Source organism: Pungitius pungitius, chromosome 1, assembly GCF_949316345.1.
Source record: "Pungitius pungitius chromosome 1, fPunPun2.1, whole genome shotgun sequence".
Taxonomy (NCBI): Eukaryota; Metazoa; Chordata; class Actinopteri; order Perciformes; family Gasterosteidae; genus Pungitius; species Pungitius pungitius.
This window is the reverse complement of record NC_084900.1, coordinates 27,418,233-27,443,069: the sequence shown is the minus strand read 5'-3', so window position 1 is coordinate 27,443,069 and position 24,837 is coordinate 27,418,233. Positions and strand designations below refer to the sequence as shown.

Here is a 24,837-nt window from a genome sequence, read left to right as displayed (position 1 = left end):
GGTCTCCTTAGAGTGTTGAATTGTTTGTGATTTACGTGAAAGGGAAAAAGTAAAGAGTAAGAGCAAACCTGAATATACCCATAAATCCAGCAAGTTAGCTGATAAGGTGATACCAACAATGCCAGTTTCTCCTGAGCCACACCTCCTTCAGAGGTTAACCTGACTCACTGTCGTCCTGTTAGTCCTGTGTCCGTAAATTGATCTGTTTTCTCCTTTCAGAGGAAGCTGCACCTGCTCTTAGTAGAACTCTGCTGCTTTAACCCTCCTTTTTCAGCATTAATTGAATGTTCTCGTTGGCTTTTTTCATTCATCCTCAGCGTCATTACTTAATTCTGATGGGGTTTTTATCAAATGCATATATTAAATCTTGCAGAAATCAAGGGTCCAGTCACTGCATCGTGCCTATAAATAAAGTGAAAGCTCCAGCAAAAGAGTTATTTTCATCAACTGATTTATGACCAGCAACGTCTTTGTCTCTTTTCCTCTGGTCTCCCCCTCTTCCCATCGCTCCTTCTGCCTCCAGATAAGCAGTGAGAAGCGGGCCTCAGCAGAAATGATGAAGCCCAAACCCAAGCCTCAGAAGAAGAAGAAGAAGAAGGACCCCAACGAGCCACAGAAGCCCGTGTCTGCCTATGCTCTCTTCTTCAGAGACACCCAGGCAGCCATCAAGGGACAAAATCCCAATGCCACATTCGGGGACGTCTCCAAGATAGTGGCATCCATGTGGGACAGCCTAGGAGAGGAACAGAAGCAGGTACAAAACAGACTGATTGAATATCTGAAACTATAAAGTGGATGAAGAAACACGCAAATTTGTAACAGCCGTGATAAAAACATGTTGATGCTGCAAATCAGAAAAATGTCGTTTTAAGTGGAAGCAACAACCATCATCTCCACGTTTGACCTATTTTTGCACAAATGTAAACATCCTCATACAATGTCTATTTTTACACTGAACATGTTAAACATGCAAAGGAGTAATTGCACATGAATGCACTCACACACATACAATACTATGCACATCTTTTCATCCAACCAGTAGATGGCATGTGTGCTGCAGCAGGCGAGCATCCTTTCCCTTGGCTTATTTGCTATGGACCAGAACATTGCTGTGAGATACAGCTCACCTTAATGAGCTAGTTCTTCTCTTTCGAAAGATAATCCATCCGTTTATCCCCAGTCCCCTGACTCTCATAGAAATGATTTTCTTTCTGAATTTAATTCCAACAAAGGGGAGGAGGGGACGGGTGGGGGAGCATTCTGTATGACGGCAGCTGTAAAACACTCCGAGACTAACAAAGTTGGGCATTTTGCAGGCAAAAAATAGGTCAGTATGAGAAAAATAGAAACCTAGCTGGGGAGATCTCAGGAGTTCCACACTTCCGGTGAACCTCCAGTTTTAATAGCTGATGCCTCAACATCATGCATCTCCGTTGGCCCTCTGACAAGCAGGGATATGTGAACTTTTCATTTCCACTCTTTTTATTTATATCTCTTGCCTGCTATTTTGATCCTGCCTAGAATACAAAACGAATGACCCGCCCCCCTCCTTCACTATCGTCTCGTCCTTGGATTTAGCTTGAGGGCATCTTGGCTGTCCAGTAAGAGTGGTCTTTTGTTTTTGTAGCTATTTAGCATCTACTCCAGCGCAACAGTCATATGCTAATGTTGACAGAGTTATCCAGGGGTCGTGGTGCTTTGTGTTATGGGAATTTGACTGAACGATAAACAGCATTTGTTAGCTTATTTTGCAATTAGCAGCTCTCCTGGGACGAAGTAAGGTTTCGAAAGGATGTTGTGGAAAGGCGGTAGTCCTGTGTGTGATGTTTTCTTAAAGCTTTATTCTGACATGGACATCGAGCACATAAAAATAGGACCGGTCAAATTAATGTATGCCACAAATTATGGAAAATTATGAAGAACCAATAGCATCATCAAATTGACAATTACCTTCTTTGATCATATGCTTACTGATTTAATCCAAATAAGAACAAAAAGTGTTGTGTTAAGATAACATTTAACATTTAAAAAGGTTTGCTACCTTTGAATAATGGCTAAGGTATCAACAAAAAAAATATTTTGGTAGCTGAACCAGTGCTTGCATCAGCACGTGTAAAATTAGATCATATCGAGCCCTGCATAAAAGGTACAGTGCATGTGCATTTTAATGTCTGACCGGCAAACATACTTCACTCTCCCTTTTGTTTTGCGTAATAGACATCATTTTACCTATAGCTCTTATAACTAATAGCCCTATTTCAGACTCTCTGCATCCCATACAGACAATGCCTGGAAAAAGGATATCTGCATGCAAAAACACATCCACGTAAGCCCACATTGTTAATGGAAACGCACTGAGAGCTTTCAAACACTGCAGCAGCACTTGTTTGTGTGCCAACAGACGTTTGTATATCACACGGACAATACGAAAGACAGTTTCAAACAAAACTCGCATACACGCACGGATCGCATCCTAATGTGCAACCATTCTGGTGAATATCTAATGTCAGTCGGTATGCTGATAGGAGTGTTATTGTGGAGCTAAAAGAAGAGGGAGAGAGAAGTTCCACTTCATTTCTCGAGGTGGATTGGAATGGAAATGATGTGTTGCTAGAAACGATGGAGACACATTGAGATGAGGGAGTTTTAGTGCTGTGATGAGGAAATAGAGGTGTTCTGTACCATTGCTTCTGATGGAAAGAAACATTAAGGGTGTGCAGAAGTTTGTGTGCGTGTATTTCTGTGTGTGTGCCTGAATGACGTGTTTAAGAAATTGTTGGATAAAATGTATTTGTGTGTATGTGTATTTAGAAACAGACATGTGTGTCCAAACATTTACGACTATGTCGACCGCTCCTTCATTTTCACTTCTTTTCTTTCTCTCTCTTCACAGGGGTACAAGAGGAAAACCGAAGCGGCTAAGAAAGAGTACCTGAAAGCCTTGGCCGCGTACCGAGCCAGTCTGGTTTCCAAGGTAACGATTATGACACACAGGCCCTGGCTAAGACTGATGATGGATTGGATGGAAAATCCGTACTAATGGGATGGGTGGGGCTTCCTTTGGATGAGGTGGTGGTGGTGGTGGGCAGGGTGGGGAGATCTGATGCAAAAGAGCAGTCTGTGTTTGGAACAATACCTGATTTCCATAGGGTGCAGTGGTTGGGGGTTGGGGATTTGTAGTTGGTATGGTGATATGGTTGGGGGAAGGGTCAGCGCAAACATAAGGCCAAAACATCTATGAGGGACGGAGGAGTGAAAACGATTGCTCCCTCGTGTTCTATGCAGAGTATCAGGTTTACGTTTCATATGTTGTATATATGTCATAAATTATAAAGCTGTAATATGTATTACCCCAGCACCCCGTGTCATGCATTATATCATCGATTTCCACCATCTCATCATCAACAGGAAGTGCACCCACGCCTGAAATCATAGGCTTTTCTCCTGCTCCATACTACTCTTCCACCTCTCACACCCTCCTGCTAATTCAGATCTATGACATCCTTTTTGCCAAATCAATGATGATGACTTCTATGCATCAGCACAGTAGCACTAGGAATAAAGAAAGGCAAGGAGGAGGGCTTTGGATCGCATTGCTTAGTGCCGTCTTATATTAACAACACACAATGTATTGTGAAGAAGATTTCTTTTGTCATTCCATTTGTTCTGCAGGCAAACAGCCTAATTTCTGAGCCCGGGCTCCTGCATATATATATATCTATAGATATAGGTATATATAGATACCTATATATCTTTATATAGATAGATATACACACTTGTGTGTGTGTGTGTCTCCTCCTGTCAAGGTGTCTATTGATCATTACCTTGTTCCTAGCTATATTCATACAAATGGGCTCCATTAGTTACTAATCAACACTGATGGCTGGAGATGAGCAATCTGACAGCTTATCACAGGGGCCTGGAGAGGGTGGGGCGAGGTGAAGGTGGAGGTGGGGGCCTCCTCTCGGTGCTGCACCTGCTCATATTCCGCCCAAAACGAGATAGGTCAAGTTTGAAAGCATCCCCATCTGTCAGCTTGTCTCCATGCGTGTGTTGAGTGAAAGCGGTGGCTGGACAGAAAATCAAATATCTACAGTCTGATTCCGCAGTGAGCGTCAATATGCTGAAAAAGATTTTCTGTTTGGAGCTTTAAGCGTCGACTGTGCGGTTAAAGAAGCTGCAGCAGACAAGGAAGGAACCCACGTCCATTCTGTCAGCTTCTTCCCTGTGTGGAGAAGCAGTCCATTGTTAGAGAATTGACTGAGGAAGGCTGATGTATAAAAGTATATTCTTGCAATTCTCATCCTGGGTGTTATTTACATGTATTCTCCAACAAAGTCTATTCAACCTAATAACCTTTCTCTCATTACCCAAGCGTGAATCAAATTCGCTTTTCTAGTCCAGAGTTAGATAACCACTTGGATGTCTGTCAGCAGAAAAGACGCTAACCGTAGCTTAGCACAACTGATACCCGGCTGGCTACCTCAATCTTGTTATCTGTCTGTGAGCATAAGAGCTAATACGTGTATTTCCCAAACTATTCCTTTAAAAAACAGTCTAATAAAAAATAACGACAGTAAAGTAGTGGTTTTGAAATCCCTGCAGCTGTTTTAGGAAACAACCCACCACTTCCTTTTCAGCTGGCCTGCCACATACTTCCGTATAATAAGATTCAGGTTGACAAGTATAGGAATGTCCCTCTAAGATATAGGTCAGGCCTGCAGTTTTGTTTTAAGTGTAATGGATGCTGCTGTTAAGAAAGAAGTGATGACTAAAGAGATGATGTGCCTGTAATTAATTGTAGTGTTTTATTCCTCCACAGACATACAATGACCCTGAACCAAAAAGTGCCCAGCAGAACAGCCAGTCCTCCCACATGCTGCCCCCGAAGCAGCCCCTGTACAGCGTGCCCCCCCAGCCCTCCTCACCATACCTGGGCCCGCCCGGCTCTTTCCCCCTGTCAGACCTCCAGAGCTACGCGGGGCCGCCCCGCCACACCCTGGCCCAGACCCTCAGCCAGTCCCAGATGCTGCCGCCCAGCATGAGTGCCTCTCCCCCGTCTCCCTTCCAGATCAGCCCGCCCCTGCACCCCCACGCCCAACTCTCCCTGCATCAGAGCTCCCTGCTCAACCAGCCAATCCGCATGCAGCAGTCGCAGCCAATCATCTCGCACTCACACCAAATGGGGCTACAGGCGCCTCTGCATTCCCCCCCTCTCAGCCAACAGGTGAGGCCAATATTGAGTTTAAAAAAATGAATCCTGAGAATCATGAAACCCGCTCATCTGCTAAAGGTCATTATTTAATCGCTTGACAAACGTCATTATTTGTTGTTATGTATGACCTGTAACAAAAGGCCTCGAAATGTTGAAATGTGCTAAATACTGAAACAATTCAAAGCGTTTCATGGAACCATGTGCCTCTAATGATGTTCTGCCGATGTTTCAAATTCAAATATTATCTAATGAATTCATGCCTCAATTGAAAATTTAGCACATATAGGAAGAACAAAATACGTTTAATTTAGTGGTGAACAAACTATTTTCTCCTTTCTTTTTTATTTTAAAATGTCTCCAATCCAGCAGGAGGTTTTCATGGTTTTAAGAATTTTAAAGACCACTTTTAACCAACAGAAAGACCACTATAACTATATACTATATCCCGGCTCCTGGCTGGCCTTCCTAAGGGCTGGAGCGATATAACCACTGTCCTCTCCTTCCTCTCCTGCCCTCAGGGATTCTCCCATATTCAAGCTGATTACCAGAACAGTGTCGGAGGCTCACAGTCTCCAGGGGCCCCTAACCCAGTGCATGGCCAGACCCCTGACTGGGACAGCGAGTACTGCAACAGGGACTGTGGACCTAACCACTGCGGGTGAGCTTGTCACGCATTGCGTCATGGTAGTAGTGAATGTAGTGTGCTGGACATAATGGAGAAATCCCATCGGGGTAAGCCACAAACAATGGTCCGGAATAATGAAATCCTGGCCTCCCTAGATTCAATCCTGGATATTTGATTATTGAGAATGTTAAGTATTTGTCTGACGGTTGCTCATTTTCCAAGTGAGTTCCTCTGAACCACTTCACTTTCAATCTCAGACAGTATTAATCGTAAACTGTGACTCCTCTGCTCAAGCAAAGCATCTCCTTGAAATTGAAATGGGTTGCAGCAGTAGAACAACGCTATTACCAAGCTTGGAATAAGTGTGACACCCAATTAAGTTTCCCTGTGTTTTGCTCAGCACACATTGCCTTATTGAATTAAGCTATTCAAGCAGGTACAAGACAAACGTTGCGCTGTCTCAGACCTGAAACGTGGTGTTGCTATTCCAGGAGGCAGAATCTCCTGTATTTAGAGCCGATTCACCGCTACGTCAAACGGGATCACGCCTCGGTCAAATCATGTTTGATGCTCTTTGAAGTACATTGAGTATCTGCTCAAACCATTTCCCTCAGTGTCAGGTCACAGTAGGTTGGAGTTGTGTAGAGTACGGGAACTATTTCCACTGCGGCAGTAAAGATAACAGACGTTTCAAGGACCAAGTTATCTGCGTGTTCGGACATTTTATTCATACAGATTGCGGTTTTTATGTTTTAGAGCTGCTTTCTTAGACAGGTCTTACTTTGAATATGCTTAGATTTCCTGGTGCAATAAACAGAAGTACACACAGTCAATTGTTTGTATCCAGACACACATTAGTGTAATACAAGCTATTCTTCCTCAGCAGTGGCATGGGAGCTCGGGACAAGCCTCTCTACCTCACTTGAAGTTGAAAGACCTCCAAATGTCAGACTCCAGGGAGCTCTCCACCATAACAACGTCATCGATGTATCTGTTTCTACACCATTTTATTTCCTTCATTTTTTTTTTTTTTTTGTGATGGATTCCAAAAATCCCAAAGACTTCTACAGTACCTTCAGCTATTTGCCAAGCACTTAGATCGGCCTGAAGCCTGAGGCACTTCCCTTACGTTTCCCTATCAGTGAGCTCTAAGCTCATGCCAACACACCAGACGTGAAGACCAAAAAAAAGAAGAAGTCTTCTCAATCTTTTTTGAATTTTCTTAAAGATGCTCTCTCTCCTGTTTACTCCATTACTCTGTGTTTGTAATGGATTGCCCTCATCGGGTCGGGAGAAATGCTCTAAGCATACATTACATGAAGGGGTTTTGGGTGCAAAAGCTGAAGCAGGAAAATAGAAAATCGTCACCTCAGCTGGGGTGGATGTACGTCAGGACATACGGAAACGCCGCAACAGAGTAAAAGCAAAGTGACATTTTAAAGAAGATAGTCACAGATACTTAAGACGTTTGTAAATCATCCAAGTAAAGGACTCCCTCTTTTCCTTTTCTGTCTCACAGAGTGATGTAAATATCACCACAATGGATCCCTCTTATGTGTGTATTTAGCTGCAGTCCCTTACTTTTTCTTTTTTAAAGAAACATTGTTTTGGTTTGGCTATGTGATTTTCGTGCGGGAGGATTCAGCGAGTGAAAACACACGCTAAAAGCTGTGTTGAAACCGTGTTCACTGGTCTCGAGGACTGCGAAGACTGTAAAACGCTCCATTTCCCGTTAACTGTCAGAGCTCTGATAGAAAGTGTCTCTCTCTCTTCACATGGCCTCAGGACGTGACAGAACTGTAGAGGTCAAAGGTTGATACCTCTCATTTAGCTCCTCCTCCTTTTGGTCAATAAGGACCGCCCCTCTCCCCCACCTGTAAACCCGCTCACCTTTCCTTAGTCCTGACACCACTTATACAGGTGAATAAAAAAAAAAAAGTTGCTAAATGTGAAATGTTACTAAAGAAAAAAAAAACATAACAGTGGGTTTTAAAGTTTTTGACTAGTTTTATTAGGTGTTTTAGAATTGTGTTGAACTCATCTTTATCATTTTTTGTGAAGAAAAAGAATTCTAAAGATATTTTGTTTTTTCACTGTAGCAGGATTTTTTTGCATTTTGGAGGAAGAGTCACGGGGGGGGTAGATATTTCAAGTTTGTTTATAAACCTGCCAAATGTACTTCTTTAATTTGTAAAGCCGGTTATGGGAGAACCCATTTTGTTTTATGATCTGGTCATTCTATTTAATTTGGTTGCAATACATCTATTTATGATGATATGAAGTACCATTTTGGCTTATTTTCAGCAGGGTGCATTATTATTATTATTATTATTATTATTGATCAAACAACATTATTATTAGAATAATAAATATTTTTTCAGAAATTGTTGTTGGTGCAATACCGGTGTACCAGCATTAGATTAATTTTGTGTCACAAATACTTCTTTTGTTTTCTTTTGTCTGTAATAAAATGTTTAAAGTGGAGAAAAATATGTTTAAGTCTCTACTTATTTGACTTCTTTGTGAGCCTCAACACATTCATTAATGTGATGAGGAGCACCTGATAGCTTTGTCCGCCTGTGCACATACCTTTGCCTTCATGGGTCTGAGGTTAATTGGGAGAATAATCTTTGAAGTGGATGTGACTGATGCCACATCGCTCACTCGGTAAAGAGATGAGGTTCCACGGTGTCCCTTTATTACACTTGAACCTCTCCATGTCTTTTCTTTTCTTTTCATGAAACCAGACCTGATCAATATAGTATATCAAATAGCATTTGTGCGCCTGCTGGTTGTGGTCTCTGGTAAAGGTGTGATGATGAAACTCAGAGTTGATGCAGCAGTACACGTTCTGTCAGAGAACCACCTGAGAAGAAAAATAGGACTGACTTTCACTTGTGAATTTCACAGTTGGATTAAAGGTAGAATATAAATGGAATCTCTCTCTCTCTTTCTCTGTCCTTCCATCTCGCTTGCTCTCTTCCACTGACTTTCTCTCTGCCTTGCTCAATCTATAGGATGATAATGCAGCGCCCCCTAGAGCTGATTTATAGAACGTATCACATTTCTTTCAGCTCCCCATAACTACAAAGGATCAATTCTTTACAATCATCCAAGCTAGACAGCTGGTAAAATGTAGAACTTGAGTGTTTAAATGAAAATTAAAGAAGGCCTTAACCTCAACATAATTTCCCATATCCCACAGATGTAGTTTTACTGGGCAGCTTCCAGATGTGTAACTGGATGGTTGTGAAATGTAAGAAAATAAATCATTGCACACTTGCAAAAGTACCCTTGAATGTTTGTTGATTAACTACACTAACAAAGTTACATGAGTGAGCAGATGGGACCAGAATCACAAGCAAAAAATGGCATTTCACACATTTCAAATATTTTATTGGCATAACAGCAAGATGGTGTTGACCTACCAGTTCATAGTAATGCTCCTCTATCGCCATCTACAGGTGATATCTTGAACCAAGCAAATCTAAGCACGATGTAGACCAAATACAATTTAGTACATTTCTTTTGACTTTAACAACATTCTTAAGATGAGTCACAATGCTCACGGGTCATTTGTTGTTTAGTTTACTAATAAACTGTTTCTTGTGAATGACAACTAGGTCTTGAAGGCTAAATACAAACCACAAACCTGCAAATGATGTATAAAGGTTGATGTTAATGATCAATGCTTACTGTGAAGTTGAGGAGATCTCATTACAAATTGGATGGCAGTCTAGGATACATTACAATTTTACTCTATTCCAAAATGCATTTTAAATCTGTAGTAGCACAAAATAAAAGCATTTAATTTCTTTCAAAGATTGCTCTAAAATAACATACATTCCGTTTTAATGCCATTTTTCATGTTTGCTTTCAATGACAATAACAATGGTTCTGGTCTCCTTAGAATATTACCTTTGACCCAATTGCTGAACTTTACTATATTTTATTCCCCAATTTTCTATTTTTTTTAAATCAAATAATCTGATAAAGTCGGCTTTCAAAATAGTCCACACGTCAATTTGCAATATTGGCTCCTTGCCCGCCCAATCTCCCATCACTAATATTGTCTCTGATACTTGTTCCATCAGTATCATTAGACCCTCTCATTTCCTCTTTCCAAGGATACGAACTCTCCCGTCGTCTGCCGGCCAACAAACAAGAGAGGACACACAACATTTCATACAGATCACTACCTGAACCCTTGATAACTGATATGATGCTGCCGCTGCCGTTGGTCGACCTTTTTGAGAAGACCTTGGTGGCGAAACATTATCATTTGAATTGTTTGTTGTGGTCGAGGCGGTTATCTGTAGAGAGGCTGGGGTCGGCCTTTTGTTAACGGATGCAGGTAGGACGCTGAGATCTGAATTATTTCTTTTGTGGCTTACAAAACACCAACTTTGAACAAAAATATGTTTATTGTTACACGTACTGTCCATGGGCAGCAAACAACAACAGTTACAATATTTGACACAGGTACCCGACATGTTTTTAAATTATTATAATATAATTGTCATTATATCTTTTTCTCCAGAACCCTTTTATTAGGCAAACGGGCCTTCATACACACCGTACCACTTTGTACACAGAGATACAGAATGTTGTGCATGATGCAAAATATTCAAAGGGTTCTAGTCAATCAATGATTCAATGTGTGGTTTTAAACATCCTGTGTTGAAATGTTATCAGAAGTTGTTTTTCATTATTGTACTGTAAATGGTTGTGCTTGTATATATCTGGCTGTTGTATAAATAATACAAGTACTTCAATATTTACTATAATAAATGTACTTATCTACTTTCCACTTGCGTTGATATGCCGATATTCACAAAGAGCCTAATAAGTCATTAACTATTTAACTACTGCATCATTCTGACCACCAGTAAAAGAAGCATTTTTTACATGATTTACTATTTTACATTCATATTTTTAAAATGCATGTGGTGTAAGTGCAGTATGTTCCAAATGTTTGTTAAATTTTCATTTCAGCTTCTCAACTTAGTGTAAGCATTAACTGCCTTCATTGGTGTTATTGTCATTAGTTGGTGTTGTATTGGTTAATACAAATTCACACTACATTTACAAATTCTAATTCTTGTTAGAAGTTCAGTCCAGAACTTACAAAATCCAGACTATTGCAGATTCTGCTGCACAGCTTTTGCTTTATTTTTTTAAGGAAAATATTTCATTTTTCTCTGAGAGGTTTTTGACCAATGGATTATCTTCCAATTTCAGAAAATGTATATTTTAGTTGACAGTGCTGCAACACCTTTATTGTCTGATTTTTCTGTGGATTCTCAACCATCCTCCTCCATTTCCCTCTGAGACTTTTTTCCTCTGGGAGTTTGAGTAGATTTACAATGTTCTTTCAAAAACCTCACATGTCCAGTTTAAAATTAAGATTTTATAGGTAAAATATAAAAACAGAGAGGATGTCGTTAAATTTGCAACATTCATTCTGGTCTCATAGTGACAATAAAACAAAAAACAGGATATCATTACTAAAATTACTAGCATATGTAAATCATCCAAACAACACAGAACACTACAATGAAGTTCTTAAAGTACAACTAGAAAGACATCTATGCAGGTCTTCAGTTTCTGATGATAATGCCTTACAAACAGCTGCTGGTAACAACGGTCAATTCATAAAAAAACCATCACATTTCAAGCACTGCATGACTCCGACATTATTCAATGTGCGAATGGTACAAGAAAGAGACCTGCTTCACAGCGACATATCTTCAGCAAATATTAAAAACACTCATTTATCTCACTTAAGCTTGTGCTTTCACCTAGGGCTGTGGATTCATTTTTACAAATGAATAAAAGAAAACGTTACAATATAAAAAAAAATAACACAAATATGAGTAACGTGAATATAATGTAATCAGTGTTGCGCTAGTTAATCATTGCCTCCTCCATACTTAACCTTATCTATCATGTTTAACTCACAGGTCAGCAACGTTCATACTTATGCAACTGTAAACAATCTGAAACTATGTTGTGTTTGTCAAATGTCTTGTAAGGTTAAGCTACTTATCTGTGCACTTTTCCGGGTATTCTCGAGCCACTCGAGTATCTGAATGCAGCTTCAAACACCGTGTGGGCAGCACATAATTGCTCTTATTTTAGGGTCATTTAGCACATTCTTAATGTTCACTAGATATGCCTTCATAATTTGTCATACATAAGCCCTCCTTTAGAAATGCTAAGCTGCCCTTATTACTATCAACTTCTTCCATAGTCACATGCCTGGTTAGGGAAAGTCTTGAAATAAATTGCTTCAGCCAAATCACAAGTGAATAAATGCACACATATCCAAAATGTTCAGACAGAAACATGACCCAAGAGTCCATCATCTGGTTCAGGCTGTGGTTATTCAGCCGCCTCTTGTTGCTCCTTCTCCTCAGGAACAGACATGAAGATCTTTTGACACAACATGGTGAAGATTTCTGAGGAGAAACAACTCATCAGCATCAGCCCTGTCTCTTTTATTTTACTAGGTTACAGCGGATTGTACACTTAGTCTAACATCGCCTCAACGTCTGGGTTCCCGTCGTTTCGGCCGACTACGCAAACAAACCAAACGTATCACTGCCCCGAGCAGATGTTCTCTCATGTATTTCACAATAAACTTTAAGAAATGCTACTCCGGTCTTGCCTGATCTAATAGGACGAAGGGGACACTGAAAAAACACAAAAATGTCTCACTCACCCAGCACCTTCAGGACCACATGAGGTTTCTTCCACTTGAAGCCCAGCAGGTACGCCGGGATGCCTGTGAGAATAATGCCGCTGCCTACCAGGCACTCGAACGGAGCTGCCCAGAAGGACACCACGATCATGAAGACACATCCCAAGACAAAAGTCACCGGGATGAATAGATACACCTAAGGGAGGAAAAGATCATAGATGTAGGCGTCTGCTCTTGTAAGCAAAGAGGAGGGTAGATGAAGTAGCCTAACAGCATTTAACAAAATCAGAGATTTAATTGGTGAGTGAATGAGTCATTTTTCACAATGCTGTCATTATTAATTATGTAGATGGGGAAAAAACAGTAAATGGCATGCAATGAATCATGTAAATTTTACATAACAATGAAGCTTTTACTGATGTTTTGATGGGGTATTGAAAAGCAGTTGAGGTAATTTGCCTCACTGGGTTTTTATTTTCATGTTTTGCAACTATATATTTCACTATAATTCAAAGAGAGAAATACTGTAATGCTGCTCCATTGATTCGATCAATTTAGTTCCCTCTGACTACAAATTCAGATCAATAATTCAAAACAGTAATAATACTATACCAATCTGCATAATGAGCACTTTCACCGTGGTTGTTTTTGTTTCTGCTATTTAATACTTGTTAGATATTCATCTTATAGAACAAATAGGCTGAGAGCACTCAGGCTGAAAGCAAAGATGAAAGACTGGTCAACCAAAATAATATTCCTATGATGGGACAGAAACAAAGACCCATGTCTACGTGGAAGCGCCCCTCCCTCCTATTCTGACAACCCAGTATGGTTCCACAATAACAAGAGTAGTGATACAATGGGGCTTTTGTTTTTTCTTTTTCTTTAAAAAAAAAAGGAAGAGTAGAGAGCGCCATGAAACCTGAAGAACTGTTTGGCGTTTTGGACGCCCCAAGAAACTTTCAGATAAAGCAACACACATGGCTTGTGTTCCTCGTGGTGAGTCCGACGGGAAACCTTTCCCCACATGCAACCTGTCAGACGTGGTTGCGTTACCTTGATGGGCCTCCTGAGGTCGGGCTTGGTAAAACGCAGCCAGAGCATGCCGGCTATGGCCATGCCAACACATAGCCAGGTGAAGAAGCTGAAAAGATTGATGACAGAGAAGATGTCCTGCGAGATGGCGTACATCATGGACAGCAAACACTGAAAAAAAGACAAAAGGAAGATGAGGTTGATTTAGGCTTGTATTCAAAGCATATGAACACACACATTATTCTCCTCAAGTTATTTGTAAAGCTGTTTGCAGAATTAATCTCCTCTGGGATTTGTGTTTTTCTAAATGCTTTCATGCTGTGAACATTCCGGGATTTGTGATTAGTGTTAGAGGCTTGAACAACAAAAAAATGATTATAGCCACATTCAACTGCTCCAAATGGAAAGACAGCTGTAGCAATTATTTGTCTGAAGATTACGCGCTAATAATGGTCATCATGTGACTTAGTAACACTTTGTTCACTATAACCTCATTGGATTCCCCATAGGTTGTGGAGCTAATTAGACAACGGCAATTTTTGTCAGGTCCTGGCCGTGGCTAGCAGGCGTCTTACTGTGAAAATGAGGGATGGTACTGGTGTGAAGAGGTCCGTGTGGACCAAACCCAGAGCAGCAGGGAGCTGACCCTCTCGAGCTCCAGCATAAAACAACCTAGAAGAAAGAAAGCTCTATGCAGGTTATTTTGTGGTGAAATAGTTGGCCTCGATCAACTAACCCGTAACAGCCTCAGATTTATCGTCATATCTTGCCTACAAAGACCAATAGTGACTTAAATGTAATCATTGCATGAACTCATCTATAGTTAAGTTATGAACTATGTATTAGACGCATAGAAATGCTACTTAAGTTGTATTCCCTCTGTGCAGACACACACCTCGCTGACGTGAACAGGGATCCGTTGACGGCTCCAAAGCAGGACAGTCCTACAAAGACAGGAATCAACCAGGACATCACACCGAGATGGTACTCCCCAAAACTCTGCCAAAGAGCACAAAGTATATGAGAAAACCGGCGACCAGATGCAACGGACGTTGTAGCTGACTTTATGGCAGAATCACAAAGCTCACCACGGCAACCGCCTCTGACTCGACCATGACTTCAGGAGAGATGGTGGTGAAGTAGGCCAGGTTGGTCAAAACGTACACCACCGTTACTATAGGCATGGATATGATGATGGACAGGGGCAGGTTCCTATGGGAGAGGGAGGATGATGGGGGGGTCACTTGCAGAAAGAACGTATTCTCCAATGATGTCTGATTGTTTCCATTGTGTTGATGTCACGCATTCCAGTTGGCAGATGTGACCGTCTTGTTTCATATCTGATGAGTGTCTTTTAAGCTGTCAGTCATGCTAGACATTTAAAAAACAAAACAACAGCAACTTATAAATATGCAATCAAAACTCAGGTTTACAATTTTCTTTTGTTAAGACGTTGCTTTAGAAATAGTATTGAAACGTGAAGGGCATCGTGTCACTTTGAATGCGGTTTCTCCATAGAATCGAATGATAGTAAACAAGTCCTGCTGTTGGAATGTCCTCAAAACAACACTCATTACACTTTTGTCACCTCTCTGGATTGATCATCTCCTCTGTCACGTAGTTCAGGTAATTCCTGAATTTAAAAAAAACATGTTTAAATCGATCGGGTAAAGACTGTAATTACTGTAAGTTGTATTTCAAAGAGTTGGCAGTTTTAAATGGATTTTTCATATTTCTGGTCTATAATTACATCAAAATAGGTCAGAGATGCCTCACCAGCCTCCAAAAGCAAAGAGTCCACTGTACAGTGCTAAGACAATGTTGTCCACTCCCAGTTTGCTGCCTTCAAATGCTCTTTCTGGTGTTAAGTATGGCACATCACCTGCACAAACAGAAAGAAGAATACATCTAAGATAACAAAAACTTAGTAATAACTTTATCTTAGAAATGAATTGTCTGGTTTCATAGAAATTAAATGTGTTCTCATTTAGGGCTGCTGCCCTCTTTAATTTCCCCTATGGCTCCTGTCATTAGACTTCATAAAGTCTTCACAATTTCAAATGGCAGATTGGGACCCCCGTCTTTTCTAACAGGTCCTCCAGGTTTGAGCATTGGCTTTGATATACTGAAACAAACCGCTCATGTCCAGCTCATATTCTAACCCTCCTGTTACCTTCAAATTGACTAACACCTTTTACCATTGGGGTCAATTTGACCCCAGTGATTTAAACACCCAGAAAATTATTATAATTATATTTTTTACCTGAGGTTTATGTATTTTGGAACTTTGTGCTAGTTTGTTGACTACATAAAAATCGCATTCAATTTAAAAGAAACACCCACCCCTTAAACATCTGGAAATACCTGTTAAGCGGCTATGGAGAAATATGCAGATCAGAACAAAATGTCACTGCTTTCCAACTCTCCCTTTACACATCCCTGCCTTCTAAATCTGTTATCTCAAGTCGATCCTTTACCATTAATGGTGTTATGATGAGCTCAAATGCTGATTTTATGTCACGGACTTGGCTGACAGCGTATCTGTCAGAACCTGGAAGCATTGTTATGACATTAGAAGCATTAAGTCTACCTGTTGTTCATGTGGGGAGACGGAACATAATAACTTTACATCTTTGGAAGGAAGAGTTGTTGCTGGTGGTTGAGAGACAACAGGAGGGTCAACAATGAGAATCTTATTCTCATCAGAGGAGGATGCCTCATAATCAGGGTCCTCCTCAACATCATCTTTTGTCTCAGACACATTCTCCTCTACGTCACATGATCAAAGAGATGTGACAAAACCTCATTGACAGAAAATCTTTCTTTAGAAGTCATTTTCAGTTGAGAGAGAGAGCAGAATAATAAAGCACCTGAAGCACCAAGATGAACGCTTTAGAAGGCTGCTGGTCAGGTGGTCAGTCTCACAGTAGCCCCTCGTGCAGCAGTCCCAGCTCCATTACCCCCCCCCCACCAAACCCAAATTGGTTAAAATGTGTAACTTGGGTTTGCAGGTGAAGATTTTGTGTCGGACGACCTTATTAGTTTTATACAGCTAACACCGATGCGTACATTATGTGCACAGGACATTCAAAACATATCATCATGTTCATTTTATTTTTCCCCCCTTAAATTAGGAAAAGTCATAACATTTGAAGCAAAAAAAATGATGTTAGGTATCTATTTAGAGACGTTAAACATCGAATGGTGTTAAATTGACCCCAAAAGTAATCGGAGGGTTAAACCTCCTCTGATAAGTAACTTATTAGCAGTTAACAAATCGATCAGCGAGGGGAAGGGTCTTGTCTTGTTTCTTGCCGGCTCTCTCCTCTACCTGTCGCCCTCAGATGGTAATGACTCTCCGTAAAGGCTGTATTACACACACATTACTTTCTGACTAGTCCTCTCTCGCGCTCTGAAAGACCCCAGTGTGACAACAGCCGGCAAAGCTCCGACGCCTAGTTCCCATGGTAACGCAGTGTGCAGCACAATGGTGGTGGGTGTGGCCTCGCAGGGAAGGGGAGGGGTAGCAGGGGAGTAGCAGATGGACGCGCTAGCTTCCTTTGACTACCATGGCTGGAGCTGATTCAGTTACTTGATTTCAGTTTTGAAAAGGCTTTTCAAATTCAAGATTTTCCAAACTGAAATTATTTATAAAATTGGCATTGCGCTTGTAAATAAGAGCACTGAAAGATTCATTCATTGTGATTCATTGTAAGAAAAATAACAATGAATCTGCAGGGAGATAAACTTATAGTTATTTCAAATATGTGTAGCATCAGTGTTACTAAAATGTCACCTATTTCTGACAATATCATACCATATGTGCTGGATATTCAGTACATATCAATAGAGGTTACACATTGTTATGAGTCACGTATTAAAGAAATGATCAGTTCGTCAGTGTTGAACCTCAGAATACACCCATTAAGTTAAGCAGTTAATTTAACATACACAGACACTAAACAAATAAACTTGAGTTTTAGCAGCGCAAGTAAGACATTGAGGCTATTAAATATAAAGTGCAATTATACGTTGATAAAATTGTCATTGTTTTAATTTCAGTACACTTTTATGACCATAACTATTGCAATAAACTGTATGGATTAATACACTGTACACGTCTGCCTGCTGGGAAATACTAATTCGACTACATTCGAAATGATACCAGATAGCAGGACTGAATAAACTGTAAGGTTTGCACTTGATATCTACCTGAGTTACACCATTAGTCTGATTCCTTTTGTGTGATTGTTACTGCTTTCGGTCTCTTGTGTTTTGTAGACCTGTGAGTGGGTCTGGCCACAAAAACACCATAAACCTCCATGGCTCTGTCAGCGGGACTCACCTGTGGATATTTGGATGAAGCCAAAGATGATGATGATGATCAGGGCTAGCAATTTGGAGGCCGTGAACAAGTCCTGCACCTTGGTGGCCGCTCTCACGCTGATGCAGTTCACAAACGTTAGGGAGGCTAAAGGAGATGGGGAGATACGTGGAGAAATTCACAATTTAGGTAGTGTGGGAATAATCACCTATTAAGTCTATCGGTCTGAAGGTATTACAGCGGCCACTCACTCAGACACAGGCAGGCGATGAGTTTGGCTGCACCGTCGGGCACGGGGCAGTTCGGGTACAGCGGTTTCAGAAGGTAGGTGGCAAACACCAGCGACACCACGTACTGCGAGGACGGCCGGATGATGAGCATCTCCACCCACAGCTTTAAAAAAGCCGCCAGCTCGCCGTACACCTCCAGGATGTAAGTGTAGTCCCCCCCCGACTTGGTGATGGTAGTGCCAAGCTCCGCGTAGCACAGGGCGCCCATGGTGGAGATCACCCCACAGGCGGACCAGATGATCAGGGAGAGCCCGGCCGAGCCCGTCTCTTTGACCACGCCCGTTGGAGTGACGAAAATGCCAGAGCCGATGATGGTGCCTATGATCATCCCCACGCCATTGAAGAGGGTGATGCTGCGTTTGAGCACGATCTTCTCCCCTTTGGCCGGCGAGCCGGTGGTTGGGCTCGTGGCGGTGGCATCGGGGACCATGGAGGTAGATGGAGATGCCGGCTGCTCGACAATCAGACCATCGTGATTTTGGTCTGCTTCAGAGATAATAAAGGGACAGCAGACCAGGAGATGAGAGTTTCACACGTGAGGTTAGACCAATAATAGTTGCCAGTGATCACAAAAGAAACAGGGAGTTTTATTTTGAAGGGTTTCTGTGTTGAGCTGTTTTAGGCACTGATGAATTTAATAGAATCAAATACCAAGCCCATGTGAAAACAACAACACAGCAGACACGTTGTTTAGCGAGTGTGTTTCAAGCAGCAGGGTTAGAGGCAGTGTGCATTCTGGTTCAGCAAATTGAGAAATTGTTTGGCATGGATTGCCTCAAAAACAGGCTAATCATGGTCATTCGAAAAGGATTATTGGGATTACACACCCAGTGAAGGCCCTGTGTGGAAAACACGGCTCTATTTCCATGTATTTTGTGAAACAAGTCCCCACCTGACACCTGTCACTATCACCTAAAACACTATGAAGCATCTCAGTGCTCACAGATTGAAGTGGGTACCGAGATGCATTCAGCAATGTTGCATCAGAGTGCATGGCGGAATAATGCAGCTCTGCGCCATGTGGTATTTTCAGGAGTGTGAGCATGCACTCTACCTACCTCCAATCTTCTCCTGGCTCGCTGCCTTCGCAACGCTCTCCCGGCTGCTCCGTGATTTCAGCTCCGGCTCAGCCATCCTCCTTCTTAGTCTGAGTCCCCTTGCCTTGTCTTATTCCTCCTGCCCCCCTTTTTCTTTCCTCGTTTAATGTCCCCCGTCCTCCTCCTGACTGGATTTCCTCTCTGTCTCCGTCACGGAAAAAATCCCCCCCACACCCCCCCCACCCCCAATCTCCCAGCTATGTGTCTAGCCCTTCCCTGATTCGTCCTTTCTCTCAGACATGCACTCAAACTCTCCTCCTCATGTGCACACGGTGCCTTCCTCACTGAGACTGGAATTCATCTGACCCTGAACCATTCCCTGTATCTCCCTCCCTTCTGTCTCTCCCAAATACAGCAGGGGGGTGGGGGTGGGGGGGAGCCGAACCTTTGTGATGATGCTGTCGAGCTGCTGCCAAGTGAGCCCACACCCACCCTGAATGAATGATGGGATAGCTTGGAGATGGAAGTATGTTACTGGCAGGCCCCATTTGGAGTGTGCACCATGTGACACAGTAATCTTTCTGTGTAATGCCTAATCCAGTAGTAAACAGTAAATCCACGCACGGCGGAGTGTGCGCCCGTGTCAGAGTGTATTAGGTGGGATGCGGTACTTGCAGTGCTCCCTCTAGTGATGCTAACATGGGAGAACAAGTGTCTTTGTTCTCCCTCTGTCATGCAGAAAGGTGACACCGAAGAGAAAATGGACACTCACTGAGAAGGATGAGTGCACATAAACAATAAATAATGAGGCAGAGCATCATCTTATCAGTGTACTGATACTGAAACCATAACCACAGGGGCACTACAGCATAGCTTGGGAAGAGACACACACTGGTATGTTTATATGAAAATGTCCATAGAGAATGTTAACAATTTTTTCTGTTTGAATTCTGAAAACACGTGATTTTTTTGTACTTTATAAGAATATTAGGTTTTTATTTTAGATTAGCAGGTGGATGTCTCTGGCTTGGATGTGAAAGGTAGCGCATGACATCTTTGGCCACTAGGTGGGGATGTCTGCATAAATCTTGTATTCTTCTGACTTTAGCGTCAATCGGTGATATAAGGTTATGAACAAGTGGGACAGGGTTCACTTAAAATGATTTGCAGCTCAAGTTTGAATAAAATGAGTTTATGAATAGCGGTATAGTCACCTGATTAAGCCAATACTTTCAGAGATTAATCCAATGATTTAAAAAAAACTACACTATAGATCCCTGCAATGCACCTAAATCATATCATCTAACGCAAAGAAATGTGGTGGAGGAAGCAGTGGAAATGGGCACTTTAGCCTTCAATACAAAAGGTGCCTGCAATGATCAAGCCTGAGGGCGTTTGGCTCTGACGGCAAGTGTGAATATGGACATGCATACACGGTAAAGCACATCCTTCTTCATGCAGCGAGAGAGAATTACTCACCTCAAAGGAAAAAAGTTCAGAGAACTGGGAACAGTAGGAGATGCAGTTTGTATTCTCTACGCACTTCTGCACAACATTTAACAAACAGCAGGGGGCAGCAAAAGGTTATTGCAACTATTGGACTGCAAAATCCAAAGAAGAAGAAGAAGACAAAAAAATATATATATATATTTATGGTAGATCTTGTACTCCCTCATTTAAACTTCTTCCAGGTTCGTTTCTCACAAGATTAGGGGTAATTTCAATTATTAGTGTTTTTGGTAGAAACTGATTGATTTAAATTCAATGACAAAATTACATATGTGATGAACAAATTATGAAATATTGTCTGATAATTATTTTGTTACATCTTCAATCATTAATGTTTCTGTGTACATTAAATATCACAGGCCGAAAACACGTGGGCCCGGGGCCCGAGAACCTGTTTTTCCTCATTTACTTGGATTATCCCATTGACTTCACGAAGGGTCCGTTAAGATGTGACAAAAAGGCATTCCGAGAATGAGCCCCGTTCTGGTTCAGCGTGGACACTGCGAACTTGCATGACTAGAGTAGCTGACAAAGTCGGGCCTGCGATCGTCGAGCTCCGTTCTGCGAACATCTCGGCTGCTGAGTGACGAGGCGCGGGCCGACACTGGGATCACCCAGGGCACTTTCTGCCTTCTGTCCGGGGACTTTCCCCTGGGCGGGTGGAGAGAAACCGGGTTCCCCGTGAGTAGCCCAGAGAGCAAGTCTTCGGAATGCCCGGATGTTCAATGGGCCCCGTGCAGGACTTATACGAGCACACGGCGTACGTGTTCTGGATCATGGTGTCACAACATTGTGTTCACTGGTCCCGCGGTGAGACGTGAACGAACAATAAACATTGTGAGTGCAAGCGGCAGGTCGCTTGTATAAAGATCGTTTATTTCGTTCGAAAGTAGCTACTTCTTGACTCAATACGTAAAAAAAGAAAAATCGCAAGGGATTGTGGGATATTTAAAGGTAAAGTAGCCCCCAATGTCCCCCCACAAGTATGCTGTTTTCAATATGAGTTATTTGTGCCACACCATCGAATAGGTACTGATGCTGCCTTTAGAGTTACACATCGGTTCATCCAGCGATACTTAACCTCTCAAGTGCAATATGAAAACCCCTTGAAAAAGAGGCAAAGAAATGAATGTTCTGATAAACTCTAAATTAAATTTAGTGTTAATTTAAATTACTATGGTAACATTTGGTATATACTAAAATACATTCTGTGCGAAATGAAAACAACAAGGATTTCAAAATGCAATACATTGTGTAAAAACATCCGACAAAGAACATGAACCTCTCATGCAGCGCGTCACGATCTAACGTCATAGACTGCACCGTTAAATGTTCCTCATGCAAGATAATATTCATTTAAACGGTATAACTAATATTTCCTATCCTTCAATGATGCTATGTTCATGCATCTGTGTGGGTGGATTCGTATGGATTTCCGCGTTCTTCCAATCATAGGAATGGGCGACTCTGTGAGAAAAGGAATCAGAGGTAAGTGATTCTCCCAGAGGACACCAGGTGGCGCCATTTATCAGCACCACTGAAACAACAAAAACGTAGTAAGATGAGAGACATTACAGTATATAAAGAAAACAACTAACATATAGTTTTAATTCTTATCTTTGTATTTTAATTCACATGTTGCCAATGGTGGAATAGTTATCCGTGGATTAGCTCGACAAAAAAACAAATAACTGCATTGTAAAAACTCTGTTCTAATAGAAATGACTGATTATCAAAATACAGGAATACATTTAAAAGGCTTCATTATGAGAGACCTTTGGTGTATTAGCATCCATATTCGTATATTTATATTATACAAGTATACAAATATATATATATATATATTTGTTTTCATATATTATCACATATATGATGCTAGTACTTAGTATACATTATTCTAAAAACCTATCAACTTATAACCAACATTTTGAAAGTGAAGCCAATTTGTGGTAAACTGTACAATGCTGTCATTACAAATATTGTGAAGTCTTTCTCATCACTTCCAGATGTGTATCTGTAATCACATTTTCCTGGAGTGGCTTTACAATCCGTACAAACGTTGCTGAATTTAGGAAGAAAAACTAAGGTGAAAACAACATAGGAAATGTCAGGCTAAGCGACAGAGAAGAGGCCCCTCTTCCGGGCAACAAGACCTAGCAGTGAACTAGAGTAAATAAATCATCATACATACAGATTCTCTATTATATTTCGATGGGGGAAATGTAGACTGTGTCTCTTGGAATCAGCATGTGATTGTGCACGATGAGTGCATGTACACGTGAGTGTGCACATTCGGGCAGTTTCCATTAGCCGACCACATTCTTCTCAGTTTCATCAGTCCTTCATCAGACCTCCTCCACCCGAACCCTCCTGCATTCTCCCCACTCCGCCTGCACAGTGTCCTTTCTTCCTTTCTGTGATCTCTGTGGTGCGTTTGGGTTCACATCCTACTGAAGGTCTCCACCACTCTGTGGTTTGTCAAGTGCTCTTTTGCAGAGCCAGACACCAGCTGGTGACTCAGTAAATAATAGCAAGGACTGTTCTCCTTTTCACGCAATTAATACAAATATGCAAAGGTTGTTTTTATGTGGGCTGGGACACAATTTTGTGTTTTAGATGCAGTCTTCTTTTGTGGCATCTCAATGGTTACCGTTCTATTTAGTGACGCAATAATGAAAAAACCTGAAACAGCCAATACAATGTAATGCCGTGCGTACTGCAGTGTCTTTGTGGTGTTAACCCAGTCAAAGAAATGAAATCCCTCTTCATTCCGATCTACACTTTTAAACTAAAGAAGACCTCAAAAAGCTCCATTGTTATTCTGCTCTTCCACACGTGTCTATATCATCTGCCGCTGTCACCAGAGGGAATGTGTGTCTAATAAAAACAGAGGCATTGGAGCCCATCTGATAAGGAAGATCAAAAGGCTTCTAATTCCAGAAAAAAATTGTTTGTGCCTCGGGCCGTCAGTAATCCCTTCTTGATATACTGTCACTTAGAAGACATTAAACTGTACCTGTCGTTGCATTCTCTGAATCCTCCTCCCCCACATTCCTCCATCCATCTTCCTGGTACCTTATAGCTTATCACAAATCCTGCCACTGGTGTGTGAGTGTGTTGAGAATATCGAAGCTCCGGCTTTCTGCTCAAGTGCCCTGTATAGTTGACACTGATTTTACCCAATCACGCACCATTTCTTTCCCTCTAGTCCGTCCGTTCCATTTCACCCCGTCACTAATGATTCAAACAACTCACCTAGTCATACGTAAGCACATGCACATAGGCTCCTAATATAATTGTAATAATAATAATAATACATGTGTTATGACGGGTGCTTTAATATCTGGCAAGTAGGAGCCAAACACCAAAAGTGGTACTAATTTACAGGTAATTAATGCAGACCACGTTGATCCCTTATGTTCACTTGACATTTGTCTGATTCGGCTCAGTCTGCTTTGGAATTGACTCGTTTCTGAACAATAGCTCTAGGAAACTGCACATAGAATAGGGAATACAGGAGCTTTAAAAATACACCACTTTGATTCTGGGAGACCTGACTTACTGCTGCTCATACATACACATGGAACATATACAAGAGGTTTTTATAGCCCACATATTTGGCATTTGTTTTGGCCTTGGCATCCTGGCAGAAGACTCGCTGTCACCGAGGAGAAAATAGCAGCAGGGAAGGATTAGTGTGCGAGATCTGATGCAGCAGAAGCATTTCTCTCCATGAGAGACTGCAGCTGTAAAATACCTCCTGCTTACACATCTTCTCTTCCCTCAGTTTACTTTATAGACTGAACTTTCCATTCTACCTCACCTTTGTTGGAACATCAATACCTCCCTGCCCGGTGCAACAACTACAGATTTTGCCTTTCCAGTTTTAAAATCTCATAAAAATAGGATTTATATACTTCGACTTATTGAGACTGATCTCATAAAAAAAGATGTGAAATCAAATATATCCCGAGGTGTATGTATTATTAAGGCAGGAGTTACAGAATGTGAATGTACTCCAGTGGGTTTAAATGTTCTAGGTTAGAGGTAATTAATGTTGTTAGTTGTTAGAGAACGAATCAAAAGGATCAAACCGGCT

At 41.4% G+C, this 24,837-nt stretch overlaps 2 protein-coding genes across 6 annotated transcripts in view; one reads left to right on the top strand and one right to left on the bottom strand.

Moving 5' to 3' along the window:
* LOC119223679 (TOX high mobility group box family member 2-like) overlaps nt 1–6,892 on the top strand; it is a 63,273-nt gene extending 56,381 nt beyond the window's left edge. For 2 of the 3 annotated variants that reach the window (XM_037481074.2, XM_037481072.2), the window contains 5 exons: nt 524–754; nt 2,894–2,974; nt 4,823–5,227; nt 5,734–5,873; nt 6,724–6,892. In XM_037481074.2, the coding sequence (XP_037336971.2) occupies nt 524–754; nt 2,894–2,974; nt 4,823–5,227; nt 5,734–5,873; nt 6,724–6,766 (900 nt within the window). In that variant the 3' untranslated portion in view covers nt 6,767–6,892. The remainder of the gene's footprint in view (nt 1–523; nt 755–2,893; nt 2,975–4,822; nt 5,228–5,733; nt 5,874–6,723) is intronic. The other variant, XM_037481073.2, reaches the window with a different exon arrangement.
* Nucleotides 6,893–10,245: 3,353 nt separating this feature from the next.
* On the bottom strand, nt 10,246–20,797 carry LOC119223676 (large neutral amino acids transporter small subunit 1-like). Of its 3 annotated transcripts, none has more exons than XM_037481069.2 (11): nt 20,709–20,797; nt 18,154–18,675; nt 17,924–18,049; nt 15,355–15,460; nt 15,167–15,211; nt 14,667–14,790; nt 14,474–14,577; nt 14,154–14,250; nt 13,600–13,749; nt 12,565–12,739; nt 10,246–12,301 (listed from the first exon to the last, which is right to left on the bottom strand). In XM_037481069.2, exons 2-11 carry the CDS (start codon nt 18,620–18,622, stop codon nt 12,225–12,227), a joined length of 1,473 nt encoding a protein of 490 aa, XP_037336966.1. In that variant the 5' UTR covers nt 18,623–18,675; nt 20,709–20,797; the 3' UTR covers nt 10,246–12,224. The 3 variants fall into 3 exon arrangements, with proteins under 3 accessions (XP_037336966.1, XP_037336964.2, XP_037336965.2); XM_037481067.2 differs by lacking the exon at nt 20,709–20,797 and adding an exon at nt 19,251–19,472 and having other exon boundaries at nt 18,154–18,678; XM_037481068.2 differs by lacking the exon at nt 20,709–20,797 and adding an exon at nt 19,251–19,472.
* Between the last annotated feature and the right edge of the window lie 4,040 nt (nt 20,798–24,837).

Excerpts from the sequence above, each read along its gene's own strand:
- LOC119223676 (XM_037481067.2), bottom strand. The coding sequence starts at position 19,326 with ATGGCTGAGCCGGAGCTGAAATCACGGAGCAGCCGGGAGAGCGTTGCG. Across the intron at positions 14,791-15,166 it reads GAGATGATCAATCCAGAGAG|GAACCTGCCCCTGTCCATCA; the intron begins GTGACAAAAGTG and ends CCTCTCCCATAG. Across the intron at positions 13,750-14,153 it reads TACCATCCCTCATTTTCACA|TGTTTGCTGTCCATGATGTA; the intron begins GTAAGACGCCTG and ends TCTTTTTTTCAG.